We start from the raw sequence: 24477 nt of genomic DNA on the forward strand, positions 1-24477 counted from the left end.
CACACAGAGCTCACATCCAGCCTATATTACTGGGAGACACACACAGAGCTCACATCCAGCCTATATTACAGGAAGAGACACACAGAGCTCACATCCAGCCTCTATTACTGGGAGAGACACACAGAGCTCACATCCAGCCTATATTACTTGGAGACACACAGAGCTCACATCCAGCCTATATTACTGAGAGACACACAGAGCTCACATTCATCCAATATTCCCGGGAGGGACACACAGAGCTCACATCCAGCCTGTATTACTGGGAGAGACACACACAGCTCACATCCAGCCTGCATTACTGGGAGAGACACACAAAACTTACATCCGGACTATATTACTGGGAGACACACACAAAGCTCACACCCAGCCTATATTACAGGAAGAGACACACAGCTCACATCCAGCCTATATTACTGGGCGAGACACATAGAGCTCACATCCAGCCTATATTACTGGGAGACACACAGAGCTCACATCCAGCCTATATTACTGGGCGAGACACACAGAGCTCACATCCAGCCTATATTACAGGAAGAGACACACAGAGCTCACATCCAGCCTATATTACAGGAAGAGACACACAGAGCTCACATCCAGCCTATATTACAGGAAGAGACACACAGAGCTCACATCCAGCCTCTATTACTGGGAGACAGACAGAGCTCACATTCATCCAATATTCCCGGGAGGGACACACAGAGCTCACATCCAGCCTGTATAACTGGGAGAGACATACAAAGCTCACACCCAGCCTATATTACAGGAAGAGACACACAGCGCTCACATCCAGCCTATAATACTGGGAGAGACATACAGAGCTCACATACAGCCTATATTACTGGGAAACACACACAGCTTACATCCAGCCTATATTACTGGGAGACACATAGACCTCACATCCAGCCTATGTTACTGGGAGAGACACACAGACCTCACATCCAGCCTATATTACTGGGAGAAACACACAGACCTCACATCCAGACTATATTACTGGGAGAGACACACAGACCTCACATCCAGACTATATTACAGGAAGAGACATACAGAGCTCACATCCAGCCTATATTACTGGGAAACACACACAGCTCACATCCAGCCTATATTACTGGGCGAGACACACAGAGCTCACATCCAGCCTATATTACAGGAAGAGACACACAGAGCTCACATCCAGCCTATATTACTGGGAGACACAGAGCTCACATCCAGCCTATATTACTAGGCGAGACACACAGAGCTCACATCCAGCCTATATTACAGGAAGAGACACACAGAGCTCACATCCAGCCTATATTACTGGGAGAGACACACAGAGCTCACATCCAGCCTATATTACAGGAAGAGACATACAGAGCTCACATCCAGGCTATATTACTGGGAAACACACACAGCTTACATCCAGCCTATATTACTGGAAGAGACACACAGTTCACATCCAGCCTATATTAGTGGAAGAGACACACAGTTCACATCCAGCCTATATTACTGGGAGAGACAAACAGAGCTCACATCCAGCCTATATTACTGGGAGAGACACAGAGCTCACATACAGCCTATATTACAGGAAGAGACACACAGAGCTCACATCCAGCTTATATTACTGGGAGAGACACACAGAGCTCACATCCAGCCTATATTACTGGGAGACACACAGAGCTCACATCCAGGCTGTATTACAGCAAGAGACATACAGAGCTCACATCCAGCCTATATTACTGGGAAACACACACAGCTTACATCCAGCCTATATTACTGGAAGAGACACACAGCGCTCACATCCAGCCTATATTACTGGGAGAGACACACAGACCTCACATCCAGCCTATATTACTGGGAGAGACACACAGACCTCACATCCAGACTATATTACAGGAAGAGACATACAGAGCTCACATCCAGCCTATATTACTGGGAAACACACACAGCGCTCACATCCAGCCTATATTACTGGGAGAGACACACAGAGCTCACATCTAGCCTATATTACTGGGAGAGACACACAGAGCTCACATCCAGCCTATATTAAAAGGAAGAGACACACAAAATTCACATCCAGCCTATATTACTGGGAGACACACACAAAGCTCACACCCAGCCTATATTACAGGAAGAGACATACAGAGCTCACATCCAGCCTATATTACTGGAAGAGACACACAGCGCTCCCATCCAGCCTATATTACTGGGAGAGACACACAATTCACATCCAGCCTATATTACTGGGAGAGACACACAGACCTCACATCCAGCCTATATTACTGGGAGAGACACACAAAGCTCACACCCAGCCTATATTACAGGAAGAGACATACAGAGCTCACATCCAGCCTATATTACTGGAAGAGACACACAGCGCTCACATCCAGCCTATATTACTGGGAGAGACACACAATTCACATCCAGCCTATATTACTGGGAGAGACACACAGACCTCACATCCAGCCTATATTACTGGGAGAGACACACAGAGCTCACATCCAGCCTATATTACTGGGAGAGACACACAGACCTCACATCCAGACTATATTACAGGAAGAGACATACAAAACTCACATCCAGCCTATATTACTGGGAGACACACAGAGCTCACATCCAGCCTATATTACTGGGAAAGACACACAGACCTCAAAACCAGCCTAACTTACTGGGAGAGACACAGAGACCTCACATTCAGCCTATATTACTGGGAGAGACACACAGAGCTCACATCCAGCCTATATTACAGGAAGAGACACACAGTGCTCACATCCAGGCTATATTACTGGTAGAGACACACAGCTTACATCCAGCCTATATTACTGGAAGAGACACACAGCTTACATCCAGCCTATATTACTGGGAGAGACACACAGCTTACATCCAGCCTATATTACTGGGAGAGACACACAGCTCACATCCAGCCTATATTACTGGGAGAGACACACAGCTTACATCCAGCCTATATTACTGGAAGAGACACACAGTTCACATCCAGCCTATATTACTGGAAGAGACACACACAGCTCACATCCAGCCTATATTACTGGGAGAGACACACAGAGCTCACATCCAGCCTATATTACAGGAAGAGACACACAGAGCTCACATCCAGCCTATATTACAGGAAGAGACACACAGAGCTCACATCCAGCCTATATTACTGGGAGACACACACAGCTCACATCCAGCCTATATTACTGGGAGAGACACACAGACCTCACATCCAGCCTATATTACTGGGAGACACACAGAGCTCACATCCAGCCTATATTACTGGGAGAGACACACACAGCTCACATCCAGCCTATATTACTGGGAGAGACAGACACAGCTCACATCCAGCCTATATTACTGGGAGACACACAGAGCTCACATCCAGCCTATATTACTGGGAGAGACACACAGACCTCACATCCAGCCTATATTACTGGGAGACACACAGAGCTCACATCCAGCCTATATTACTGGGAGAGACACACACAGCTCACATCCAGCCTATATTACTGGGAGAGACAGACACAGCTCACATCCAGCCTATATTACTGGGAGACACACAGAGCTCACATCCAGCCTATATTACTGGGAAAGACACACACAGCTCACATCCAGTCTATATTACTGGGAGAGACACAATCCCAAGCAAAAAATCTGAAACTTGGATCAGGTTGCAAATTTAAGGGGTATGAAAATGAATGAAAAAATGAAGATTGCAGAATGAAACGGAGTGCAACTTTATTAACTAAAGGTAACCACTAACAAATGTAAACATATTTTTTTCTATGTCAAAAAATATTCATTTAAAAAGGGACCTAAATGATCACAATATCCAGTGGTGCATTTACACCAAGAAGTACGCTGGGAACATGAGGTCCTTTGTGGCAATTAGACTGGCCATTGGATTGCGACATTAATCTATTCTTTAGCTAAAGCTAAAAACACAGCAGCATCCGACCCTATTATCCAGCCACATTCTCAAGGAATTTTACATAAGTCCAGGATAATTTCCTAAATGTAATTAACACCACTATTGAGGCCATGTGCACACGTTCAGGATTTTTCGCGTTTTTTCGCTATAAAAACGTGATAAAAACGCGAAAAAAATGCTTACATATGCCTCCTATTTACAGGGTATTCCGCATTTTTTGTGCAAATGTTGCATTTTTTTCCGCGAAAAAAATCGCATCGCGGAAAAAAAAGCAACATGTTCATTAAAAATGCGGAATTGCGGGGATTCCGCACACCTAGGAGTGCATTGATCTGCTTACTTCCCGCACGGGGCTATGCCCACCATGCGGGAAGTAAGATTATGTGCGGTTGGTACCCAGGGTGGAGGAGAGGAGACTCTCCTCCACGGACTGGGCACCATATAATTGGTAAAATAAAAAATAGTGATATACTCACCCTCTGATGGCCCCCGAAGTTTTCCCGCCTCTCCGGTGCATGCTCTCTCTTCCGTTCCTATAGATGGTGTGGTTCAGGACCTGTGATGACGTCGCTGTCTTGTGATTGGTCGCGTGACCGCTCATGTGACTCACGCGACCAATCACAAGCCGTGACGTCATCGAAGGTCCTGAACCACACCGGCTTCTATAGGAACGGACGCTGCTGAGGATATCGGCTGTCTGCAGAGGGTGAGTATAACCATTTTTTTGTAGCCAAAAAAAACAAAAAATCAGGCGGCACTGTCCTATTGTATTCTGGCTCCTCAGTGGAAATCAAGAACATATGTCCTACTATGCCGTACTTTAGAAGACTTCAGGTGCTCCTTCAAGGAAAACAGTCACTTAATCCAAAATATCTTGTAAGAACGAATAATGAGGGCACTCACCCGTCTTCATGAAAATTATTCCTTTATTTGCAAAAATACATCCAGAGAACCGATATGGCCGGGGGAGAGAGAGGGGGCCTCAGCCCGTGTGAGCAGAGAACGACGACGGCCGTTTCGCGCGGTCCTGCGCTTCTACGGGTCAATTTGTGTATGGGGCCAGCAGCGGATATAGTGTGCTATTCTGACACACCCCACTGCTAAAACCCTCCCACAAACCGGGCCGATACAATGAATTGTATCGGCCCGGTTTGTGGGAGGGTTTTAGCAGTGGGGTGTGTCAGAATAGCACACTATATCCGCTGCTGGCCCCATACACAAATTGACCCGTAGAAGCGCAGGACCGCGCGAAACGGCCGTCGTCGTTCTCCTCTGCTCACACGGGCTGAGGCCCCCTCTCTCTCCCCCGGCCATATCGGTTCTCTGGATGTATTTTTGCAAATAAAGGAATAATTTTAATGAAGACGGGTGAGTGCCCTCATTATTCGTTCTTACAAGATATTTTGGATAACCATTTTTTTATTTTTTTTATTATTTTTAAACATTCTTTTACTATAGATGCTGCATAAGCAGCATCTATAGTAAAAAGTTGGTCACACTTGTCAAACAGTATGTTTGACAAGTGTGACCAACTTGTCAGTCAGTTTTCCAAGCGATGCTACAGATCGCTTGGAAAACTTTAGCATTCTGCAAGCTAATTACGCTTGCAGAATGCTAAAAAAAAAATGCGGATTTCTTGCAGAAAATTTCCGGTTTTCTTCAGGAAATTTCTGCAAGAAATCTGGACGTGTGCACATACCCTGAGTCTTTAATTCGTATAGTCAGGTATAGTAATCAATTTTAAAAGTCAGGGCTGCAGTGTAAAGCATAAAAGGACAAAGAAGCCTGAGCCAATGATGGGGCACATAGCGAAAGGATTGAGCAAAGACGGACTCAGGCACTGACAAAACACAGCAGCCACTGGTCATATCTGAACAACAGGGCACAGGCAAAAGAAAGCATCGAGTCCCGGATAAGCTCCACATATAGGTACAAACATTCATTTACTCAAATCAACACTGAGAAAAGTAGTTTCTTGGCCTGAAATAATAGAAGAATAATAGAAGCTCTGGAGGGTTTACCTGTCTGCCATGAAGGTGTGCGGAACTGAGAGAGAAGGGAGGAAGCCGAGGGTCCGGGCTGAGGGGCACGAGACTCAAGAGCAGAGATGAGATTCATCACCGACGCGTCCGGGGTTGCACTGCCGGCATGATGGAGGCCAGTCTCAAACAACCCCGACAATCCTAGGAAAAGGCACCAAATGGTTAAAGGTTATAAATCATCTGAGCGTACATATAAAAATATATATATTAAATATATATACAGTACAGATCAAAACTTTGGACACACCTTCTCATTTAAAGATTTTTCTGTATTTTCATGACTATGACAATTGTACATTCACACTGAAGGCTTCAAAACTATGAATTAACACATGTAGAATTATATACTTAACAAAAAAGTGTGAAACAACTGAAATTATGTCTTATATTCTAGGTTCTTCAAAGTAGCCACCTTTTGCTTTGATGACTGCTTTGCACACTCTTGGCATTCTCTTGATGAGCTTCGAGAGGTAGTCACCGGGAATGGTCTTCCAACAATCTTGAAGGAGTTCCCAGAGATGCTTAGCACTTGTTGGCCCTTTTGCCTTCACTCTGCGGTCCAGCTCACCCCAAACCATCTCAATTAGGTTCAGGTCTGGTGACTGTGGAGGCCAGGTCATCTGGCGTAGCACCCCGTCACTCTCCTTCTTGGTAAAATAGCCCTTACACAGCCTGGAGGTGTGTTTGGGGTCATTGTCCTGTTGAAAAAGAAATGATGGTCCAACTAAACGCAAACCAGATGGAATAGCATGCCGCTGCAAGATGCTGTGGTAGCCATGCTGGTTCAGTATGCCTTCAATTTTGAATAAATCCCCAACAGTGTCACCAGCAAAGCACCCCCACACCATCACACCTCCTCCTCCTCCATGCTTCACGGTGGGAACCAGGCATGTAGAGTCCATCGTTCACCTTTTCTGCGTCGCACAAAGACACGGTGGTTGGAACCAAAGATCTCAATTTTGGACTCATCAGACCAAAGCACAGATTTCCACTGGTCTAATGTCCATCCCTTGTGTTCTTTAGCCCAAACAAGTCTCTTCTGCTTGATGCCTGTCCTTAGCAGTAGTTTCCCAGCAGCTATTTTACCATGAAGGCCTGCTGCACAAAGTCTCCTCTTAACAGTTGTTGTAGAGATGTGTCTGCTGCTAGAACTGTGTGTGGCATTGACCTGGTCTCTAATCTGAGCTGCTGTTAACCTGCGATTTCTGAGGCTGGTGACTCGGATAAACTTATCCACAGAAGCAGAGGTGACTCTTGGTCTTCCTCTCCTGGGGCGGTCCTCATGTGAGCCAGTTTCTTTGCAGCGCTTGATGGTTTTTGCCCCTGAACTTGGGGACACTTTCAAAGTTTTCCCAATTTTTCGAACTGACTGACCTTCATTTCTTAAAGTAATGATGGCCACTCATTTTTCTTTTCTTAGCTGCTTTTTTCTTGTTCGATACAAATTCTAACAGGACTATTCAGTAGGACTATCAGCTGTGTATCCACCAGACTTCTGCACAACACAACTGATGGTCCCAACATCATTTATAAGACAAGAAATCCCACTTATTAAACCTGACAGGGCACACCTGTGAAGTGAAAACCATTCCCGGTGACTCCCTCTTGAAGCTCATCAAGAGAATGCCAAGAGTGTGCAAAGCAGTCATCAAAGCAAAAGGTGGCTACTTTGAAGAACCTAGAATATAAGACATAATTTCAGTTGTTTCACACTTTTTTGTTAAGTATATAATTCCACATGTGTTAATTCATAGTTTTGATGCCTTCAGTGTGAATGTACAATTTTCATAGTCATGAAAATGCGGAAAAATCTTTAAATGAGAAGGTGTGTCCAAACTTTTGGTCTGTACTGTATGTGCGTGTGTATTATATATGTGCGGTGTGTGTATATATGTGCGTACACACACATATATAAAAACAATATACATAAACACATATTTAAGAAATTAAAGAGGAATTGCTGTAATAAATAAATAAATATATATATATATATATATATATATATATACTAGACTGTGGCCCGATTCTAACGCATCGGGTATTCTAGAATATGCATCATGTCCCCGTAGTATATGGACAATGATGATTCCAGAATTCGCGGCAGACTGTGCCCGTCGCTGATTGGTCGAGGCAACCTTTATGACATCATCGTCGCCATGGCAACCATTATGACATCTATGTCGATACTGTGCCCGTCGCTGATTGGTCGAGGCCTGGCGGCCTCGACCAATCAGAGACGTGGGATTTCCATTATGACATCATCGTCGCCATGCTGTGCCTGTCTCTGATTGGTCGAGGCCTGGCGGCCTCGACCAATCAGAGACGCGGGATTTCCAGGACAGACAGACAGACAGACAGACAGAAAGACAGACAGACAGACAGACAGACAGAAAGACAGACAGACAGACAGACAGACAGACGGAAAAACCCTTAGACAATTATATATATAGATATATATATATATATATATACACACACACACACACACACATACATATATACATACATACATACAATATTTATACACATATACACAAATAATCTACACACAATCTATATCTGTACATATAAATATTTTTTAATATATATTTATTACATACACACACGCTGTGTATAATATTATATACATACACAAAATATTCCTCTTTTCTTTAACATCTTAATTCTGTAGGAACGCCCTGATTTAATTTGCCTGCTTTTTTTTCTCTAGCTAGCTGCAGCAGGAGCCTCTCCCTCCTCTCCCTGTCTGAAGTTGGACATAGGCGCTAAGCCAGCCCCCTTAAACTAAATCCCAGCTATATTTTTTCAGATCAGCAGGAGATTAAGAGGGTTGTCCACAAATATATGTTCCTTTTATAAGGTGACTATTCATTTCAAGGCGTCAGCCCAACACCGATCCTACTGAGATAAGTCATCAATGCCATAAAATGGAGGAAAACGACTATAATTGACCCTTACCTGCTGGGTGGTGGTTGGTGGCATAGCCCTGCAGGGGGTGAGGTGTTGCATACGCCTGCCTGTGCAAAATATCCGTCTCGGGGTGGGAGCCTCTTGAGCTTCCGTAGACCAAGCTAAAAAAGAAGGAGGGGAGTAGTTATACGTGTTAGTATCGCTGCTTTTACAGCAGCCTTGTTGCTTTATGATCGTACAGCGGTAATTTATAATATTTGCAAAAAAAAACCCCTTTGCTATAAAAATGACCAGAAATAAAAGTAAACTTTGCTCACTGCACCGACTAAACAATGGAGACTGCATTTTCCATAAGTGACGAGCATTAAAAAAAATGTAACCGCCTTTGTGGTTTTCAGCTGCAACAGTTGGAAAAACATAAAAAAAAAAAAATTATTTAAATTAGCAAATATAGCATATTCTGAGAAAATACCACAAACCAACATCTGAGTCAGCACCACACGGCAGAGGAGGAGGATGGGGGTGTCTGAATGGCGCAGCAACGTGGCCCGAGGAGGCCAACGATACTCAACATCACCTGCTTTAATAACCTCAACCCCCGCCTATACAAAAGGAAACTTCTTCAACTTATGTCCTCCTGGATAAAGCTACTGAAAACAGACCTCCATGAGGAGATACAATACTAGAATAGTCCATTGATTTCAGTAGGTGCTGTGCAATACCCTAGCTTTCCTGTAGGAGTGCTGCAGGAAAACTGTACACCTACAGAAGATTTTGATCACGGATTGCTGAACAACCGTCGGATAAAAAAAATGCCATACCCCAAGGTAATCAAGGTGGAATCAAACATTCCACATCCAGTAAGCTACATTTTCGGCGATACTTAGGGTGTGGTCAAAATTTAAATAAGTGGCATGATCTCATATTAAGATGAGAGCTGGAACAGAAAATAGACAATTATGAGACTTTTTTTTTGCATGTCCCAATTATTTTTTAAAGCCTTTCATATGACAGCTGGAAACATGGTGGCGCATGCCCTGATTAAAGGGGTTGGCCTAAAATGTACATGGCTATGCCAATGGAGCCATCGTTCAACCGGAGAAACGTTTGTTTAATGGTGCATCTAGAGAGGCAGATCTAGTCCCGCTAACAAATGCCGATCAACTATATATTATATACAAGTTGTGGTGCGGTGACCCACGTTACAGCCAGGGGGCGCTGTGTATGTGCTTCAAGATGCGCTTCGAGGCATAAAAGTGATGAGACTAAGTCCGGCAGGTGTGTTAATGGCCGGTGTGTGTGTTGCAGAGCAAGACACTCTGTGTTGCCAATCTGAAGTTTGGTTGGTGTGCTAGGACCTGTAGTCCCACAAGTAGTTGTGTAATGCTAATGGAAGATTGGCAGCGCTAGTTAAGAGAGATGGGAGGGTCAGACTAGCCACACCCACCCACCCAGGGGAGTGGTTACAGGTATGTAATGTGATTAGGGTGTGGGTCACATGTGCCTGTGTGGTTCCTGTGTATGGATCCGTTTGGTCCATGTGCAAGGTCCTGGACGGTCGGTGTTGGAGACTCCTGCAAGCACCTGAGACCGTGGACCTGATGTACGGTCAGTGTTGGATTGTCCTGGTATGGGCTGGAATCCTGGAGGCACTGAGACCGTGAGTCCTGCAATAGCCTGGGTGTTGGATTGTCCTGAAGTGGGCTGGAGTCCTGGAAGCACTGCTGAGGATATGGACTGAATGCTCGAGGGTGTTGGATTGTCCTGCTCTGGACTGGAGTCCTGCAAGCACCTGGGAAGAGTGAGTCCTGCAATAGCTCGTGTGTTGGATTGTCCTGGGATGGACTGGAGTCCTGGAAGCACTGCTGAGGCTATGGATTGAATGCTCAAGGGTGTTGGATTGTCCTGGTATGGGCTGGAGTCCTGCAAGCACCTGGTAAGAGTGCGAGTCCTGTAAGCACTTGGGTAGATCATGGACTGATGGCCTGTGTGTTGGAAGTGCCTGTGATTGGTCTTCCTGGAAGCGCATGGAGAGGCTGCATCTACAGAGCATGACACGGTTTCTGTGTTGGGGAAGCTACAGTTCCTACTGTGGGTCTGGACTATCCGAGGTGCCCTGGTCACAAGGACGGTGATCCCAGTGAGGCAGTTTCCCTGTGAACCAGCACTGGCAGGAGTCAGTGTGTGGAGCCGAAGTTCCTGTGAGGTAATCCCTGGTATGGGAAAAACCTGTGATATATACGGCAGAGACGTATCTGCCATTGGAACAGACTGTCGGGGTTTAATATGTTCCGTTGATGCATGTAATGAACTGTAATGGAGAGAGATACCAGTGTGACCACTGAAGGCAATGTAAAACCGTATGTGATATGCTGATATGGTGGTATAATGAACTGTTCGAGATACGGTTTATGATGCTTTAATAAACGGTACGGACTTAATTTGTGGAAAAATCATGCCTGAGTGCTTAAATCCCATGCAAAGCGAGTGTCCCCCAACACACTCAGGTAGCGTATCGCCACAAAGTCGATTGGCCAATTTGCACCGCCAACAACAATTGATAATGGAATGAAAGAGCGCCATCGTTGGCAGATTATCGGCTAATCTAAAGCTCCATTTAGACTGCAGGGTTATCCTAGGAACGCTTGTTCGTTGGGTGAAACGATCTTTTTGTGCTGCAGAAAAAAAAAATCATCTTTCTCGGCGGTACATGAGGATTTTAAAAATGTAGATTGTGTGCCACCTAAAATTGCTGCTGTTCCACTGATTCTGGAACAGTTTTTCTTTTTCTGATGTGCCCCTCGGTTACAAAGTTATGACTCCCGGAAACAATGGTGTACATTTTCCCTTCAAGCATTTGGGCATATACCACAGACCTTCTCTGTGGGCGTGGCAGGCAGTGTGTTGATTGGGCAGTTTAAAAAAAAAAAGCAAACGGCCACAGAGAGGTTCTGTGGTACACACCCAGTTCATTGAAGAGAAAATTTGCATCTTTATTTCCAGGGGGCATAACTTTTGAAAGGAGAGGCACAGAAGAAAAAAGAAAAACTGTTCTGGAATCAGCGGAGGAGAAATAATTAGACACAGTACTCAGTTTAAATTTAAAAAGCCCCATGAAAAGTCCCCTTTAAGAGTCAGCTGTCCATAAAAATAATGCAACTAGGACAGTAAGCTGATTGTGACTTGCTCACACCTTTTTTAATGAGTAAATTAATTTGTAATCTAACTTAAACAAAACCACATCTTCAAAATGACATGTAACCCCACAGGAAGTGTCATCTGAACATGAAAGAATATCATGGCCATATTAGACACTGTAGTCTAGGTATGAAGCCTGATAGTATGTGTGTGATAAATATCTCGTACATGATTCAGAATCTCCCAGGAAAAGCCTTTGCTCACTATGAGCCAAAACGAGACAACAGTCGCTAAGTGCCTCGACCATAGTGATTGTGATTCACAGCGATTCACCCACGCATAAAGGCCTACACGCAACCAAACAAGAGCCAGGAGGTGCCAGCCGTCCATGCCAAGAGATTCGAGCTCAGATATTATTAGCGCACTTCTGGCTAAAGCTGCAATTGCAGTCGTGAAAGCAAAAAATATCCTGCTTAGATCCCAGGGATGTTCACATTTGTTAAAGGGAACCTGTCATCAGATTCATGCTTCCCGACGCACGGCCTGGAGCCGTTATTGCAGCCATGTATGTTTTACGTTGAAATGTTGCGGCGTTGCAGAGTAAAAGGAAAGGACTTACAAATTTTTCAAAGTAGGTGAAATGTTGCGGCGTTGCAGAGTAACAGGAAAGGACTTACGGATTTTTCAAAGTAAGTGAAATGTTGCGGCGTTGCAGAGTAACAGGAAAGGACTTATGGATTTTTCAAAGTAGGTGAAATGTTGTGGCGTTGCAGAGTAACAGGAAAAAACTTACGGATTTTTCAAAGTAGGTCCCTGGCGGCTTTTTTCCGCCATGCTCCCCATGATTGACAGGTCTCTGCTTATACACACAAATAGGGAAAGACCTGTCAATCAACTGGAGAGGGGCAGGAAGAAGATGCCAGGGTGCGGAATTGGACAAGTCATCCGGGACCCATAATCCTCAGTCGGATTTGCAAAAGTATGTTTAGTCTGCAGCATTTCAGAGTAAAACATACACGGCTGCTACAGGGTCCGATATGCGCTGCCTGAGCTACCTGAATCCGACACGATAGGTTCCCTTTAAAAACATTTCTGGAGTGTTGAACAGGGCTGTGGAGTCGGTAACCCACAGTTGCGACTCCGACTCCTGGACTTTAATCAGGTTCCGACTCCGGCTCCTTCATAAATGGCCAATTCGTAACAATAAATTTACTGTTGTAAAATATTAACATCGTGCTTATTCAGTTTCTCACCATCATATAAGTAATCAGACCACTTAGAGCAAAAACTATATTTATTAGAATACAATTAGAGTATAGCAAATAACTTTTATAAACTTTTCTAAACTCTTGTAAGTAAATATGCAATAAACACTGTTATGCAGTTAATAAGAAGAAATCTATAAATTTGTCCTCAGAAAAAGTATTGCCTCTGTCAGATCCTCCTTCATGGATGCCCTCAAATCTGATCTAATTATTTTGAGAGCAGAGAACAACCTCTCTACACTAACTTGGGTTGGTGGCAAAGCAGTAACCACTCGGGCAACATCTCTGACAATGTCAGGATACAGAGGAATCGCTTGTTGCACTGTTATTTTTGATGAACGGTCAAATTTCTCAATTTCTTTTAGTGCACATGAAAAATTCTGCTGAAATGTACTGGCTGTGTTCTTTGATGGGGATGACTCTTCTTCTATGCGGGAACGCTGTGCACGGTCCTTGTGATCCAAATATTTTTCGAAATTAAATTCTTCATCAGTTGACGAGGGTGAAGATGTGGCAGGACGACCAAATTCTTCTTGTTCCTCCTGACTGTTCTGAAACCCTTTCATCCTTACTGCTATTTCAAACAGAGTTTCTTTTCCTCTAGTTAGCTGTTGATCATCTAGAAGAATCCGATGCATTGGGTCTACATAAACAGCTGCCAAAAGAATGTTATTTTGTAATAGTAGCTCCTCTCTCCGTTTCATCGATGTAGCAATGCCACTTGCAATTAACCCTCCTCTTTGGGACAGGCGAAACATCAGGTTCTTCCACTCCTTTAGGAAAATACCTGGAGTTAAGCCCTCTGCTTGTAATTTTTTAGTCACTGTAAATGGGTGCTCTAGCAATTTTTCCAGCTCAGTCACCTGATTCCATTGACTTTCATTTAGCGTCAGTTGAGGGTTAGCCATGTCTACAAGAAAGGTTTTCAGTTTAACCAAGCGCTGAATCATTAAGTACTGCCCCATCGTGTGGCTTGATCAATAATTGCCCCTTTTCCAGCACGTCTCTTCAAAATTGAGTCAACTTTAGGGGTTCTGGCAACAGTAGCCAATTTTCTCACCTTGCCAGTCAGTGCAGCAGCATGTCCTTCTTGCAGACTGTCTCTGATAGCCAGCTGTAGCGTATGCACAACACAGCGCATGTGATGAATGAAAGAACGTATTGACACAGATTCAACAAGATCATCTAAACTATCATGTTGATGTTCATCTGAAGCATTTTCAGTTTGCTCCTCAGTTACAATACTGTGTTCCTCTATTTCAAACATTTCTGTGTCTGTGGACCCAGAATGTTCTTCTAGCTGCTGGTCACCATCATTACTCTCATTCATTAGCTTAATAGTACTTATCATATTTGAAGCATTGTCAGTTACGACAGAAAGAACTTGCTCTTTTTTAAGTTCATAGTCTTGCAGAACCTTTTCCACCAAGACCTGGAGAAACTCACTGATGTGATGAGCTTTGGTGTCTTTTACTGCCAATGTCTTGGGAACTATTTCATTTTTGTCACAAACAAATCGGACATTGATGGCAAAATAGTTCACTCTGTGACGTGTGCAGGCATCCATTTTAAGAAACAGAAAGCGTCCCTTGAGAGTTTTTTAAAGTTCTTCCTTTTGTTTAAAAGCTTCTTCGATTACTAATTTTCTAATACTCTCTCTCCAGAGAAACACCAAGCTTGCGGGCCATTTCCCCATTCAGACACATAAAAGCTGGTCGTGAAAATAATGAAATAGGCACACTATCCTTTACAACAAGCTCTATGATCTGTTTTTTTAAATGTATCTATTGTCATTGTCACAGTAACTTTGTCACTGACAAAATATCTTGCAACTGATGGCTGCAAAGTTCTCTGCTCCTTTGTTTGGCTGGAAGAGCTGGGCACTGGTTCATTGGTTTGGATGCAGTCTTTCTCATGCACTGCTTTCAGTACTTCTGGATGAAAGCGCTGTAAATGTCTCTTTAGATTAGAAGCTCTGGTAGGAGCATTTTTATCTTTGCCTGAATATGCACTGATCTTGGTTTCACAGAATTTGTTTTCGTCTGGATCATTTGTCATACACTGACAGACATAGTGTTTTCTATCTTGAGTGATGGTGAAATGTTCAAATACAGCTGATTTAATGTGACGCTTCTTTGACATTCTCAGGTTTTTAATTCTGCATTCACAATCCAAATAACAATTGTTTTTCCTAAAAACAATTGTACAAAATTATTGCCAGGTCGTACAACTGATATAGTGGTCAGTAATACTGTTATTCCTCATGTACTCACAGTTAACTGATGCAAAGTTTGTTGAAAGGATAATACTTCTTACAGTCTTCCTCTTCTGAGTAGCAGCTGTGAGATGTTTGGAAGAAGCACACCTAGTAAACATCTAGTCTAGAGGAGGAGCTTTACTACTAAGAATTTGCAACACATTTTCACTTTCCATTTCATACATTGTAAGTAGGGGGGTGGGGCAGCATGAGGTTAACCAAGTATAAGATTAGATAAGGGCAGTGGAGAACAGTGACACACAAGAAGTAAGGGTACTGTCACACAGTGCAACTTTCCAACGATCACGACCTGCGATACGACCTGGCCGTGATCGTTGGAAAGTCGTTGTGTGGTCGCTGGGGAGCTGTCACATAGACAGCTCTCCAGCGACCAACGATGCTGAAGGCCCCGGGTAACCAGGGTAAACATCGGGTTACTAAGCGCAGCGCAGGGCCGCGCTTAGTAACCCGATGTTTACCCTGGTTACCAGCGTAAAAGTAAAAAAAAACAAAAACGTACATACTCACATTCCGGTGTCCTTCAGGTCCCTTGCCGTCTGCTTCCGCTCTGACTGAGTGCCGCCGTAAAGTGAAAGCACAGCACAGCGGTGACGTCACCGCTGTTCTCTGCTCCGGCTGGCAATCAGTCAGAGCGGGAAGCAGACTGCAAGGGACCAGAAGGACACCGGAATGTGAGTATGTACTGTTTGTTTTTTTTAACTTTTACGCTGGTAACCAGGGTAAACATCGGGTTACTAAGCGCGGCCCTGCGCTTAGTAACCCGATGTTTACCCTGGTTACAAGCGAACGCATCGCTGGATCGCTGTCACACACAACGATCCAGCGATGACAGCAGGAGATCCAGCGACGAAAGAAAGTTCCAAACGATCTGCTACGACGTACGATTCTCAGCAGGGTCCCTGATCGCTGCTGCGTGTCAGACACAGCGATATCGTATAGATATCGCTGGAACGTCACGGATCGTACCGTCGTAGCGATCAAAGTGCCACTGTGTGACAGTACCCTAAGAAATGTCTCTATCTCCCGCAGAACTGCTTATCACTGTTGTTCATAGTTTGATAGAACATATATATTTGAGTAACATTTATAAAATTCATATGAAAGTTCAATTATGAAATATTAATATTTTTTTTTAAAGCTGGAGTCGGAGTCGGTACATTTCTACCGACTCCGACCAAAACTAACTCCGACTCCACAGCCCTGGTGTTGAAGACCGGTCCAATGTAACCGCTAGAGACAATCACCGCCCTAAACAACAGGGCTGTAGAGTCGGAGTCGTGGAGTCAGAGTCGGAGCCCATTTTAGTGGAGTCGGAGTCATGGAGATTGAGGAGTCAGAGGTTTGGCTTACTGACTCCACAACCCTGTCAGGGCTGTGGAGTTGGAGTTGTGGAGTCGAAGCCCATTTTGGTGAAGTTGGAGTCATGGAAATTGAGGAGTCGGAGGTTTGGTTTACTGACTCCACAACCCTGTCAGGGCTGTGGAGTCGGAGTCGTGGAGTCGAAGCCCATTTTGGTGAAGTCGGAGTCGGTGTCATGGAAATTGAGGAGTCGAGGAGTCGGAGCAATGCATGGCGTGATTGCTAAAGCCAAGGATTTTCCGCAGTGGTCACATGGATTTGTAGTGCGTCAATACTCCAAAAAAGAATAATAAATAAACGTTTTCTGCAGTTAGTTTATTTTCTTATACTGCATGACGACCCCACTAAAATGTGAATACCACGTCTCAGTTTGCATGGCTACGTCAGGCTATATTCACATGCAGTAGTTGGAGGAGATTCGCTTCAAAATCCTCCTTAAAAAAAAGGCTTAAAAAACCTTTTTATTTATTTCTATGTGAAATCAACAAAGCAGGTGGTGCAAAAAAAAAATAAAATAGTGCATGACACCTCTGTGGAGCCGATCGTGATGGAATATCCTCAAAACAAGGCATTGTCCAATCGAAAAGCTACAAAAATGCCAGTGGAAAAGATAAACTCCTCCAAAAGCTACCTAAAAAAGTAGCATTTCCTGAAACAGTCTCACCTTGAAAAAAAAGTTGTTATTCTTCACCCCCTTTAAAACAAACAAACAAACAAAAAAAAAAAACTGTCAGCATGATCAACCCACCCCAAATTACATATATAGGTATGCAGGCCATTGAAAGCTCAATCCACTGACACTTTTATATCTTTTATCTGTTGCTGCATTCTTGAATAAATAGTTTTCCTGGTCCTATGCAAATGAGGGGTTAAGTGCTCTGGGCGTTATATTGCACTTTCCGCACCAATGCCTCCTGAGATTAATCCGTCTGGCACCAGCCTCTTTAGTTTCATTGATAGTTATTGCTTTGCCTGGTGGCTTTAGCTATCAATCAGGGTATGGAGGCCCCTGCTGAGAGCAAAACAACTTTTTTTTTTCTTAACTAGGTGGAGGCTAGGGAAGGGATTCGTCATGCCTCAAAAGCACTTAATGCCTAATTTGTATATGAATGAAAACGCTATACACTCAGGAATGCAGCAACAAAGAGAATATATAAAAGGTGCCAATTCATTTACATTTTAAAGACTATCAATCATACTAAATAAACTGGTGCTATGCAGAAACAACCTCAGAAGGCGGAGGCTAGGGAAGGGCTGTCACACCCAGAGCACGTAGTGTTTTCATTAATTTGCATATGAGATCTTCAAGTGCTCTAGGTGTGAGAGCCCTTCGCTAGCCTCCAACTCCTCAGGTTAACGCCCAGCACCAGTTTCTTTAGCATTACTGATAATTGATTTACATTTCAAAAACTGACACCTTAATATGTTCTATCTGTTGCTGCATTGCCCAGTGTGTAACATTTTCATTCATATACAAATTAGGTGGTAAGTGCTCTGGAGGCGTGAGAGAGCGATTCAGTAGCCTCCGCCTCCTGAAGTTGTTAAGCCACCCAGCACCGACCTCCTTACCATGATTTACTTTCTTATTTCCTTGCCTGGCGCCTTTAGCTATCAATCAGGTTAAAGAGGCAGGCATTGGGCAGGCTAACAGCCTTGGGATGCAGAGGCTCAGGAAGTGCCATGGCACGCCTAGAGCACTTAACATCTCTTGTTTATGAATGAAAACGCTATTTACTCGGGAACGCAGCAACAGATAAAAGATATAAAGGTGTGAATTAATTTATATTTCAAAGATCTGCATGCTCATATATGTGTATATTTAGAGGGGATTCTCTTTAATTCGAACAAAGGTTTTGGGCCAGAACTTTTAGCATTTGAATATATTTTAATGTGGTTTTCAGAAATAATTTTGGCATTCTATTCATCTGGTGAAAAGTTCATTTAAGCATTTATTATATCCGGACTGTTGTTAACAAGCAAAATCTATTACAATTAAAGGAAGAAATGAATGATCTCTGTATTAGAAACATAATGAGAAGTATCTTTGGCGGCTGCTTTATTAACAACCATCATTACGTGCATGGCCGCCTTCAGAAGCTGAAGTCGAGGTGGGAATTCTATTTGGAATTCCAGGTTTAGTCAGCGGCGGCGGCTGTGTCAAGGCACGTTGCTTCAGTAGTAACAAGAGAATGCATTAACCACATAAAAAAATAAAATCTATTCATAGATTAGAGGCCATGACTGCAGAGCGCTGCCATTATATGATCTATTGTCCCTGAGAGCAATGTACACAGAATACCTGAACAATGGAGAATCGCTCAGCAAAGCTTCATTGTGCTTGTAGAGAACATAAAAGACCGGCTTACTTCACCTTTACATAACCTCCTAACCACAGACAGAAAATGGGCACAAGGCAACCATTTTATTCACCTTTCCAAGGATAACACACAAAGAGGTCGTGCTATTAGTATAGAAAGTCAGCCAGTCTTTTCTGCAGTTCAAGTATTATCATCTACAAGAACCAGGCGGCTCAGGATGAGCTGCAGGGTATAGAATGGTGGAAAAAAAGGGATGAGACACTATTACAGCTTCATCCTTTTCGTATACCAGCAATCAGAGCGAAAGTACGATCGTGTGAACTTAGCCGTTAATACATGCCAATGATCATCCGACAAATAAGCGAAACGCTTGTTCATCAGGGGATAAGATATTTCAGCACAATAAACAAGTGCTGATGATAGGATTCTGTATGCCAAACAGTCGTATTCACGTCAGTCCTGTCCGCCATCGTTGTTCATGTTTGAACGCCAGTAAACTAACAACAGGACGACTTTGGTATAGACGATCAGCGCTTGTTAATGGTGCAGTGACAGGCGAAACCTGCAAGTCTAAATGAAAAAGAAATCCAAACCTACAGGGCCCTGTGTGAAAAAATGATTGCCTGCCTGCCGCCCCCCCCCCCCAAACACAAAAAATAAATTAACACATCTTTGGGAAGCAGAGTTCAAATACCCCATTCACACGCATGCCTGATTACTGCCAGACCAGTTCTCAATCTGGAAATCATTTAAATAGGTCCTGCCTGACAAAAGTGAAGAAGATCAAATGATCCTCAAAAGCAAGACATCATGACGCAATAAAAAGAAATTTTGGAAAAATGAGAAACAAAGTAATTGATATCTATCAGTCTGGCAAAGGTTATAAAGTCATTTCTCAAGCTTTGGGACTCCAGCGAACCACAGTGAGAGCCATTATCCACAAATGGAAAGACATGGAACAGTTGTGAACCTTCCCAGGAGTGGCCTGCCAACCAAAATTACCCCAAGAGAGCAGTGACGACTCATCCAAGAGGTCACAAAAGACCCCACAACAAATCCAAAGAACTGCAGGCCTCACTTGCCTCAGTTAAGGTCAGTAATAATCTTTAATAATAATCTTTATTTTTATATAGCGCTAACATATTCCGCAGCCCTTTACAGGTAGCAAACATTATCATCACTGTCCCCGTTGGGGCTCACAATCTAAATTCCCTAGCAGTATGTCTTTGGAATGTGGGAGGAAACCGGAGAACCCGGAGGAAACCCACGCAAACACGGAGAGAGTATACGAACTCTTTGCAGATATTGTCCTTGGTGGGATTTGAACCCAGGACCCCAGCGCTGCAAGGCTAACCACTGCGCCACCGTGCTGCCCCCAGTATTCATGACACCATCATAAGACTAGGAAAAAATGGCAGAGTTCCAAGACGAAACCCACTGCTAAGCAACAAGGACATAAAGGCTCGTCTCAGTTTTGCCAGAAAACATCTTGATGATCCCCAAGAATTTTGGGAGAATACTCTGTGGTCTGACAAGACAAAAGTTGAACTTTTTGGAAGGTGTATGTCCCATTACATCTGGCATAGAAGTAAAATAGCATTTCAGAAAAGGAACATCATACCAACAGTAAAATATGGTGGTGGTAGTGTGATGGTCTGGGACTGGTTTGGTGCTTCAGGACCTGGAAGACTTGCTGTGTAAATGGAACCATGAATTCTGCTGTCTACCAAAAAATCCTGAAGGAGAATATCTGGCCAGATGTTCGTGACCTCAAGATGAAGCGCACTTGGGTTATACAGCAGGACAATGATCCAAGACACATCATCAAGACCCCCTCTGAATGGTTTAACCCCTTCATGACCCAACCTATTTTGACCTTAATGACCTGGCCGTTTTTTGCAATTCTGACCAGTGACCTTTTATGAGGTAATACCTCAGGAACGCTTCAACGGATCCTAGCGGTTCTGAGATTGTTTTTTCGTGACATATTGGGCTTCATGTTAGTGGTAAATTTAGGTCGATAATTTTTGCGTTTATTTGTGAAAAAAATGGAAATTTGGCGAAAATTTTGCAATTTTCAAATTTTGAATTTTTATTCTGTTAATCGAGAGAGTTATGTGACACAAAATAGTTAATAAATAACATTACCCACATGTCTACTTTACATCAGCACAATTTTGGAGAAAACATTTTTTTTGCTAGGAAGTTATAAGGGTTAAAATTTGACCAGCGATTTCTCATTTTTATAACAAACTTTACAAAACCATTTTTTTAGGGACCACCTCACATTTGAAGTCAGTTTGAGGGGTCTATATGGCTGAAAATACCCAAAAGTTACACCATTCTAAAAACTGCACCTCTCAAGGTGCTCAAAACCACATTCAAGAAGTTTATTAACCCTTCAGGTGCTTCACAGCAGCAGAAGCAACATGGAAGGAAAAAATGAACATTTAACTTTTTAGTCACAAAAATGATCTTTTAGCAACAATTTTTTTATTTTCCCAAGGGTAAAAAGAGAAACTGGACCCCAAAAGTTATTGTACAATTTGTCCTGAGTACGCCGATACCCCATATGTGGGGGGGGACCACTGTTTGGGCGCACGGCAGGGCTCGGAAGGGAAGGAGCGCTATTTGACTTTTTCAATGAAAAATTGGCTCCAATCTTTAGCGGACACCATGTCGCGTTTATAGAGCCCCTGTGTGCCTAATCATTGGAGCTCCCCCACAAGTGACCCCATTTTGGAAACTAGACCCCCAAAGGAGCTTATCTAGATGCATAGTGAGCACTTTGAACCCCCAGGTGCTTCACAAATTGATCCGTAAAAATGAAAAAGTACTTTTTTTTCACAAAAAAATTCTTTTAGCCTCAATTTTTTCATTTTCACATGGGCAACAGGATAAAATGGATCCTAAAATGTGTTGGGCAATTTCTCCTGAGTACACCGATACCTCATATGTGGTCACAAACCACTGTTTGTGCACAGGGCAAGGCTCGGAAGGGAAGGAGCGCCATTTGACTTTTGAATGAAAAATTAGCTCCAATCGTTAGCGGACACCATGTCGCGTTTGGAGAGCCCCTGTGTGCCTAAACATTGGACTTCCCCCACATGTGACCCCATTTTGGAAACTAGACCCCCCAAGGAACTAATCTAGATGCATAGTGAGCACTTTGAACCCCAAGGTGCTTCACAAATTGATCCAATGAAAAAGTACTTTTTTTTCACAAAAAAATTTTTAGCCTCAATTTTTTCATTTCCACATGGGCAACAGGATAAAATGGATCCTAAAATTTATTGGGAAATTTCTCCTGAGTACACTGATATCTCACATGTGGGGGTAAACCACTGTTTGGGCACACGGCAGGGCTCGGAAGGGAAGGAGGGCCATTTGACTTTTTGAATGAAAAATTAGCTCCAATCGTTAGCGGACACCATGTCACGTTTGGAGAGCCCCTGTGTGCCTAAACATTTGAGCTCCCCCACATGTGACCCCATTTTGGAAACTAGACCTCCCATGGAACTAATCTAGATGTGCGGTGACCACTTTAAACCCCCAAGTGCTTCACAGAAGTTTACAACGCAGAACTGTGAAAAGAAAAAATCATTTTTCTTTCCTCAAAAATGATGTTTTAGCAAGCATTTTTTTTATTTTCACAAGGGTAACAGGAAAAATTGGACCCCAATACTTGTTGCCCAGTTTGTCCTGAGTATGCTGGTACCCCATATGTGGGGGTAAACCACTGTTTGGGCACACGTCGGGGCTCGGAAGGGAGGGAGCACCATTTGACTTTTTGAACGCAAGATTGTCTGGAATCAATGGTGGTGCCATGTTGCGGTTGGAGACCCCGGATGTGCCTAAAAAGTGGAAACCCCTCAATTCTAACTCCAACACTAAACCCAACACACCCCTAACCCTAATCTCAACTCTAGCCATAACCCTAATCACAACCCTAACCCCAACACACCCCTAACCACAACCCTAACCCCAACACACCCCTAACCCTAATCCCAACCACAACACACCCCTAACCCTAACCACAAGCCTAATCTTAACCCTATTTCCAACTCTAGCCCTAATTCCAACCCTAATTCTAATTCCAACCCTAACCCTAAGGCTATGTGCCCACGTTGCGGATTCGTGTGAGATTTTTCGGCACCATTTTTGAAAAATCCGCAAGTAAAAGGCACTGCGTTTTACCTGCGGAATAACCGCGAATTTCCAGTGTTTTTTGTGCGGATTTCACCTGCAGATTCCTATTGAGGAACAGGTGTGAACGCTGCGGAATCCGCACAAAGAATTGACATGCTACGGAAAATACAACACAGCGTTTCCGCGTGGTATTTTCCGCACCATGGGCACAGCGGATTTTGTTTTCCATAGGTTTATATGGTACTGTAAACCTGATGGAAAACTGCTACGAATCCGCAGAGGCCAATCCGCTGCGGATCCGCAGCCAAATCCGCACCGTGTTCACATAGCCTAATTCTAACCCTAGTTCTAACCCTAATTCTAACCCTAAATCTAACCCTAACCATAACCCTAGTGGGGAAAAAATATATATATATATATATTTTCTTTATTTTATTATTGTCCCTACCTATGGGGGTGATAAAGGGGGGTTCATTTATTATTTTTTTTTATTTTGATCACTGCGATAAAACCTACCTGGAAAAAATCTGCCGGCCGGCAGATTCGGCGGGAGCACTGCGCATGTGCCCGCCATTTTGGAAGATGGCGGCGCCCATAGAGAAGACGGACAGACACCGGGAGGCTCGGTAAGTATGAGGGGGTGGGATCAGAGCACGGGGGGGGTGGATCGGAGCACGGGGGGAGCGGACAGGAGAACGGAGGGGAGTATGGGAAAGAAAGGAGGACTGGGGAGGAGATCGGTGGCGGTGGGCACATCAGGGTTTCCAGCCATGGCCGATGATATTCCCGCATCGGCCATGGCTGGATTGTAATATTTCACCACTTTTCATAGGTGAAATATTACAAATTGCTCAGATTGGCTGTTACACTTTCAACAGCCAATCAGAGCGATCGTAGCCACGGGGGGGCGAAGCCTCCCCCCTGGGCTGAAGTACCACTACCCCTGTCCCTGTAGGTCGGGTGAAATTGGAGTTAACCCTTTCACCCGATCTGCAGGGACACGATCATTCTGTGACACAGCATATGCGTCACAGGTCGGATTGGCACCGACTTTCATGATACATACGCTGTGTCACAGGTCGGAAAGGGGTTAAGATAAACAAAATTAAGACTT

At 43.7% G+C, this 24477-nt stretch overlaps 1 protein-coding gene across 1 annotated transcript in view; it reads right to left on the reverse strand.

Moving 5' to 3' along the window:
* The window catches only part of PRR12 (proline rich 12), a 101782-nt gene that overhangs the window by 32749 nt on the left and 44556 nt on the right, over positions 1-24477 (reverse strand). Inside the window, exons 2-3 of the mRNA XM_077259791.1 lie at positions 8905-9017; positions 5926-6087 (exon numbers count right to left, since the gene is read on the reverse strand). Coding sequence (XP_077115906.1) covers positions 5926-6087; positions 8905-9017 — 275 coding nt within the window. The remainder of the gene's footprint in view (positions 1-5925; positions 6088-8904; positions 9018-24477) is intronic.

The sequence above is a fragment of the Ranitomeya variabilis genome, chromosome 4 (assembly GCF_051348905.1).
Source record: "Ranitomeya variabilis isolate aRanVar5 chromosome 4, aRanVar5.hap1, whole genome shotgun sequence".
NCBI classification, from domain to species: domain Eukaryota; kingdom Metazoa; phylum Chordata; class Amphibia; order Anura; family Dendrobatidae; genus Ranitomeya; species Ranitomeya variabilis.